This window comes from Mustela lutreola, chromosome 2, assembly GCF_030435805.1.
Source record: "Mustela lutreola isolate mMusLut2 chromosome 2, mMusLut2.pri, whole genome shotgun sequence".
Taxonomy (NCBI): domain Eukaryota; kingdom Metazoa; phylum Chordata; class Mammalia; order Carnivora; family Mustelidae; genus Mustela; species Mustela lutreola.
The window spans coordinates 3,041,947-3,049,272 of NC_081291.1; the positions used below are offsets into that span (position 1 = coordinate 3,041,947).

Sequence of the window (7,326 nt, forward strand, 5' to 3'; positions counted from 1 at the left end):
AGCCGAGTGGGAAGAACAGCCGGGCCTGGCCACCAATGGAGCAGGACAGGAGCATCTCTGTCCAGGGTCCCACAGGAACACGGCCAGTTCAAGGGTCTTCTAACAGACGGAGTCAGGAGAGTTGCTTCCGGCAAAGTTGGACTTAACCCAGGTCCCATCACACTTGGATATTGCCAGTAGCCAAAGCCATTCCCGGGGCTGCTGAGAGGCTCCAGGAAGTCAGCCACTGCTGCTGAGCTCAAGGGCTTGGGGTAGGGACCCAATTCAGCCTGTCACTGTTGTTCTCAGCACACAGGTCCCATGCTTTTATGCCTCGCAGGTGAAGGAGGTGCATGTTCCACACTTTTGCATCTAAGACCATCCCATGTTTGTTACTTAAGAGGCCAAACCCTTTGCTGGGGAATCAAAAGCCTGATTCCACACAATAAGGTTTTAAAAAGGTCAGAACAGGTAGTAACTGGGGACATTCCAAACACCAGCCACATCCCCCAGATATTACTTACTCTAACAAGCTGGGAAACTGGGTGCCCCGGCCCACCACAGGCCTCTCAGAGGAAGTCGGATCTCTCCTCCCAGGCACAAACCCAGAGCCTCGAAAGCACCCGGGGAACGTCAAAGCTACGGGATATGGCAGTGGTGAATTTCCCCCCAGCTCTGACGGAACCAATCTTTTAGCTCAAACTCTCGCCCTCCTTTCAGGCAGGCAGGCAGGCAGAAGAAAGAGAGAGAGAGAAAGAAAGTCAGTCAAGCCAGCATTCCAGGCAGCTGCCAAATCTATCCCTAGTTACACTCTCAAATCTGGCCTGGCCACAAGAATTATCAGAAACCAGGGAACAACTTAGGCCTGGAAATTAACATCGAACCACGACGAGAAGTGAACTTCCTAGTTTGGATCTCACTAGCTGGGTCCCCTGACCCTCCTTATTCCCCCAGAAATACTCAGATTAAAGCATCTCCCCCAGTTCCAGATATGCACGAGTACCAGGACTGGAGCCCCAGACAGACGCCTCTTCTTTCCAGCGCTTTCCTCTACAGACTCTTGAGCAAGCCTCGGCAGCAGCCAGTTCTGAACAAGTAAAAGCTCACAGACTTCTCATGCGAGCCTGAACTGACCTTATACAAGACCTGAACGTTTACACCAGAGGTGGGCTGGGGTGAAATTTGCCAGGATACTGCCAGATACTAATAACTGGTTTGTGACCAGTATCATCAATGAGATCAGAAACTTTCAATTAACGTCACAGCCTCAGCTTCTGGAAACCAAGCCTCTCCAGGCCCCACTCTCTCCCACAACCACTCGACTTCTTTTTCTCAATTTAGAAACAGCACTGCTACAAGCCTCTGAAATCAAGAACCTGTTTCAAAGCATTGTTTCTCAACCTCGGTGCCACGGGCATGTGGGGCCGGATAATTCTTTGCTGTGGGGAAGGCTGTCCTGTGCACCATAGGGTGTTTAGCAATCATCCCCAGCCTCTACCCACTCAACGCCAGTAGCGCCCTCTCCCCAAGCAGTGACAACCAAAAACCGTCTCACACATTGCCACACCTCCCTGAAAGGGTGCACAGGGCGGGAGAAGAAGGGAAGGTTAGTCACCCCAGCGTACGCTTTTGTCTTCGTAAAAATACCAGAGGCCAAAAGACACCCTGGGATTCTAACCACCTGCGACCTGGTGCTGAGCTATATGTTCACGTCCATCTGCGCATTCCTGGTTATCTGTGTTCTGAAAACGAAGAAAAGCAGGCAGCTGTCGTAAGAATGGCCCAGGAGAGAGCTGTTGGTGTTGTACTGGTTTTCTGTTTTTGTTTTTGTTTTGCTGTAATTATCCTCACTTCTCACAAATCTTAGGGCAGGGTTTCTCTTCCTCAGCACTACGGCCATCTGGACCCAGATAATTCTCGGTTGTGGGGGCTGCCCGGTGCACTACAGCGTGCTGGGGGGCATCCCTAGCCTCCAGCCACTAGACACTAATAGGAACTAGGTTTGTGACCACCAAAATTGTCTCCAGATACTGCAATGTCTCCTAGAGAGTAGAACTGGCCCTAGTTGAAAACCCGCGTCCTACAGGAAGATATAAACAGCCCCACATCGCTTTGTGTCAAAAGGGGAGTGCATTTACTCTTATGCCAGGTAAATGAGACCAGAGGCTGAAAGCAGACTGCCGGTTCATACAGGGAGGATTCAACAGACATTAACCACGGCCTCGTCCTCCTCAACAGCCGACCCTACTCTGAGGACAAGAGGATGAAGAGAGGTGCAGTGAGCACAAGAAAAGAGACACACAAGGGCGCCCGGGGGGGCTCAGTGGGTTAAAGAGACACACACGGAGACAGACACGTTCCGATAAACAACAGAGATGCTGGGGGCCTGTGGGAACTATTCTGGAAGAGAGCAGAGCGCAGCCAGCATGAGTTCTGAGAGCACAGCTCGGCAGAGAATCCGTCAGGAGGCCAAGACAGCCGCTCCCAGAGTAGGACGTGGCCACTGCGGCCCTTGTTTGGGGATGGGCTTAAGAATGGCGAGATCACAAATCAATGTGAACCAGCAGCATACGCTGCTCGGTGCTTTCCAGGTTCCAAGGTATTTATTTATCACAGATCTGAGCGTAGGGCACCCTGCTTTCCCCTGAGACATAAAGCTCTGGTGGCCGGCCAGAGTGGCCTAGCTAGTGCCTCTAGCAGAGTGTGCCTGCTTGGGTCAGCACGGGCCTCCAGCATGGGCCTTGAGAGCTGCGGGCTGTGAGGAGAGGGCTTCTCTGGCAGGAGGGACTACATTAAGGTCATCGAGGTCCAAGACAGTAAGCACCATCCCCAGATTCTCTGGTCAAGCCCTGGGGATCTGGTGTCTGCTGAGAGAGGTCTAACCCAGGGCCAGGTCCCTTTAATTCTATCCTGCTGGGGCAGAGGGCTGTCCTCTCAGCAATAATCCTAGAACCCCTCTGGATTAAGTTTCTCTTCCTCCAAGGGTTGGCCATTGTCTGGGCTTTGCCCTAGATAAAACACTAGGGTGGGGTCAGGACTTTTTCCACCAAGGGCAAAAGGTACCAGCTGCGTTGCTGTGGACTCATTTCTCTTCCCTCCCCCTGAACTTCTCCAAATTGTGGGAAAAGCCCAGTCTGCCGGCAGGGCCCACACCAGCCCTGGGATGGCCACGCATTCCTCCGTGGAGTCTATCCACACGCACTCCACACCTAAGCTTCTGAAGCTGAGATTAAGAAGCGGGAACCAGTAGGAGTCAAGGAATCTGGGACGTGACGTGGACCTGAAACTCTAAGCTGAACTGCCCCCATCGCCCAGTTTTCTGGAGAGCGGGCGCACAGCTCGCACCAGACTCACGGGCAATGGGTCACGGACATTCCAAAAAACCTATACTTCTCTGTCACAACTAAAACCCTATTCTCGGGACGCCTGGGTGGCTCAGTTGGTTGGATGACTGCCTTCGGCTCAGGTCATGATCCTGGAGTCCCGGGATCGAGTCCTGCATCGGGCTCCCAGCTCCACGGGGAGTCTGCTTCTCTCTCTGACCTTCTCCTCGTTCATGCTCTCTCTCACTGTCTCTCTCTCAAGTAAATAAATAAAATCTTTAAAGAAAAAAAAAAAAAACCCTATTCTCTCGGATTCAGCATTCCCCTTCTGGGCATTTACCCTGTTAATTCCGATCCCACCCGTGAGCAAAGATGGTCAGTGGCTAATCACTGCGGTGTCATTTGTAGCAAAAACCGGTTGGAAACCATCTACACATCCGCCACCAGGAAGCCGGTGGAAATTCAGCCAGGCCCAGAGAGATGACAGGAGTACCACCAACCCACTACAAAGATCAAAGAAACTCTTGGGGTTATGCTCCAGCGCAGTAGCTTGGGGGGTAAGGGGAGTTCCCCCAAGGACACTTGGTAACACAGGGAGGTAGAGGTGGTGTCGGCCGGTGGGGGGTGCTCCTGGGATGGAGGAGGTGGGGCCGGGGATGCCGCTCACCACCCCACAGTGCCCAGGACCCCCACCCCACCCCACCCCGCACCAGAGAGCGATCTGAGGTGGAGAGAATCCCAGCTCTAGCGTTATCTCCAAACCCATTTAAGGAAAGCGCGAAGCAGTAAGGGCTGGGTAGCCTATGCTACCACCGCGTGTGTGTGTTTTGTAAAGGAAAAAGTGAACCCGATCTTTGGAAAGGGATGTGAACCTGGCTGACAGTCCTCGCCGCTGGGGACAGGGGCCGGGAGGCCCGAGGCACTGGAGGCGGAAACGGACTTTTCACTCTACCCCGTCCCAACGCTGTACCGGGTCCATCAAAAGGGGTTTTCGTGTGTTTGTTTTTAAAGAACTACTCCGGACGCCAAATCTCCCTGCCCCTGGGCTCTCTGGCAAGAGTCCGGTGTCGACAGCCTCAGGAGTGTTTCTTCGCCGGCTCTTTCCCCACTCCCCGCCCTTTTACAGGGGAGGGGGCCCTGCCCCGGGTCAACCTCCGGGCGCATCTCCGCCGCTGCCAGGGGTCTGCCCACCCTTCCAGGGGATACCAGAGCCCACATGGCGGGCAGGGCCTGGGCCACTTCGTAGGCACCCCCGTCCCTCCGGCGCTCTCCCCACCCAGCGGGGGACACACGCCAACGCCGCCCCCTCGGTGCCCGCGGCCCCGTCCCGAGCCAGGGGCGGGCCTGGCCGGCTCCCGACCCCGGGCAGCCTGGGGCCCGGGGCCCGGGGCTCGATCCCCCCGCTTCGGCCTCCGCTCACCTGGCTCGCCTTGTAGAACTGCTTCTTCAGCCCCGCCACCGACATACTGCCTCCCGCCGTGGGGGCTCCCGCCCGGACCCAGCGAACCGGAGGGACCGAGCGAGCGACAGGCTCCCGGGCGCCGCCGATACCCCGCGCGCCTCAGCGGGCCCCGTCGGCGCCGCCTCCACCGCCCTCTCGCCAGCTCCGCGCCCGTCCCGGCGCCGCCTCAGCCTCTCGCGCGCCCGCGCGGCCAGGATATTACATGGCAACCGCACACTTCCGGTGCCGGCCTGCGCGCGCCCCCCAGGCCCCGGCTGCGCACGCGCGCCCCCTGCCGGCCAACGAGCGCACGCGCATGTCGTCGTCCCTGCGGGGGCGGCCTCCGCCAGCGAGCCGACAGGAGTGAGCCTAGAGAGACCGTGGAGACTACAGCGACCCCTGGAGGCCCCGGAGGTAGTCCTAACGTTTTAGGAAAGGCGCTTAAATCCTGGAGAGGTTGGGAGGCTGAGTTTACAAGTCTCAGTGTACCTCTTTGTCAATCTCAGCTAACCCAATTCTCGGGGCGTTTAGTCCGTCCCGCACACACTGCCTTCAACCCTGCCACGGGCTCATCCATACAGCTGTCCAACTCAGACATCAGGTGTCACTTCTACTTCCTTTCCATCCCCTTATCCTCCCTGCCCTGTCTAGACCATCCCATTGGCCTCCTCTCTGTATGCCTGTTTGGAGGTTCCCCCTCATATTTTCCCTAAAAATAAAAAGACTTCACAATTCATATCACGTTATTCTACTGTCCTCAGAATACACTCACAGCGGGGCGCCTGGATGGCTCAGTCGTTAAGTGTCTGCCTTCAGCTCAGGTCAAGATCTCAGGGTCCTGGAATCCAGCCCAGCATCGGGGTCCCTGCTCGGCGGAAGCCTGCTTCTCCCTCTCACACTCCCCCTCCTTCTGTTCCCTCTCTCGCTGTCTCTCTCTGTCAAATAAATACATAAAATCTTAAAAGAATAATAATAATAAAAAAAGAATACACTCACAATTTCCTAGCATGGTCTGCCTACAAAGCTTGCGCGTTTTGGCTCCATCTTGCACAGAACGACTCTTCTGACTTCAACCCCCTTCCTCTTCTATAATCCATGATCCCTGTTTCCTGTGGGCCTTTGCTAATGTTGTTCCTTTCTTGCACATTCTCCCTCAATCTTCCCCGCATCCTTTGTTCATAAAAGAGAAATCTGTTTGGAATTTCACCTTCTTTGGGAAGTCCTCCTGGGTTGATACATGTTAATTGATTTGAGTTTTTTTTTAATCAACTGTTATTGAATTGAATTGATTGGAAGTAATAATGAATTGAAACAGATAAATTAATCCAAAAAGAGGAACAAGAAAGTGGCTAGAGCTAACGTGTTTGCAACTTCAATGCTGAAATCTCTGACAGATTTGGGTGGTTTTCTGAAGCAGAAGATTGTTGGAAGTTTCCAAATGCCACAACAGAAGGTACTGGACCTAGATGGAGGATTGTTTCAGAATATGTGTGCCACAAACCTCCTTCCCAAAGATCCTGATGGGGCTGTTATGAATAGTTTTTTAAAATTCCCCATGTGATTCTGAAAGGCACTCAATGGTGACCCTCTGGTTTAAATCATTGCAAAATGCTAGAATGTCATGATTCATACGGGGGAATCTCATGCCTTGAGTAAAACATGACCTACCCAAAGTGAAATGCCTAATAATTCAGCTTTAATTATCCAATCTATAGAATTGATAGAATTCTGAACTTGGGCTAAATGTCAGTCTTCTTTCCTAACTTCTCCGCTTGAGAGATTAAATTGATGCTAAAGAAAACTAATTCTAGGGGCACCTGGATGGCTCAGTCGTTAAGCATCCGCCTTTGGGTCAGGTCATGATCCCAGGGTTCTGGGATCAAGTCCTACAGCGGGGTCCCTGCTCACCAGCAAGCCTGCTTTTCTCTCTCCCACTCCCCTTGCTTGTGTTCCCTCTCCTGCTGGGTCTCTGCCAAATAAATTTTTTTAAAACTTAAAAAAAAATTGCTTATAAGCCTTGCTGGTTGACCCGGAAGGTCTCTGTTCTATGTGAGGTTTTTAATCTACATAATCACACAGCCCAATCAAATGAAGTTTATACATTCACTCAACTATTTATTGAGCTTGCTAATATGTCAGTCGCTGAGAGGTACTGGGGATACAGTGTTAAAATTATTCCTTCCCTTATGGAGCTGGTGACAAATACAGATAGTAAATCAAATAACAAGTTAATAAAAAAGATAAAGCTGTAATTGCTTCAAGAAAAAGAGAGGTGCCTGGGTGGCTCAGTCGTTAAGCGTCTGCCTTCGGCTTAGGTCATGATCTCAGGGTCCTCGGATCGAGCCCCGCACAGGCCTCCTTGCTCAGCAGGACGCCTGCTTCTCCCTCTCCCACTCCCGCTGCTTCTGTTCCCTCTCTCGCCGTGTCTCTCTCTGTTAAATAAATAAATAAAATCTTAAAAAAAAAAACCACAAAACTGTAAGGGAAAAAGGGCGGGGAGGAGGGGAAAAATAAAAAAAAAGAGGGGAAAGAACCCAGTGGTAGGAATTTCACCTTGTTGGGGATAGGGAGGGAAAGGCTCCT

General features: G+C 52.8%; 1 protein-coding gene across 2 annotated transcripts in view; it reads right to left on the reverse strand.

The window, feature by feature from the left end:
• Positions 1 to 4,958, reverse strand: part of SH3GL1 (SH3 domain containing GRB2 like 1, endophilin A2) — a 30,204-nt gene extending 25,246 nt beyond the window's left edge. The window contains exon 1 of one of the 2 annotated variants that reach the window (XM_059159519.1): positions 4,723 to 4,958. In XM_059159519.1, the coding sequence (XP_059015502.1) occupies positions 4,723 to 4,767 (45 nt within the window). In that variant the 5' untranslated portion in view covers positions 4,768 to 4,958. The remainder of the gene's footprint in view (positions 1 to 4,722) is intronic. The other variant, XM_059159518.1, reaches the window with a different exon arrangement.
• Positions 4,959 to 7,326: the final 2,368 nt, after the last annotated feature.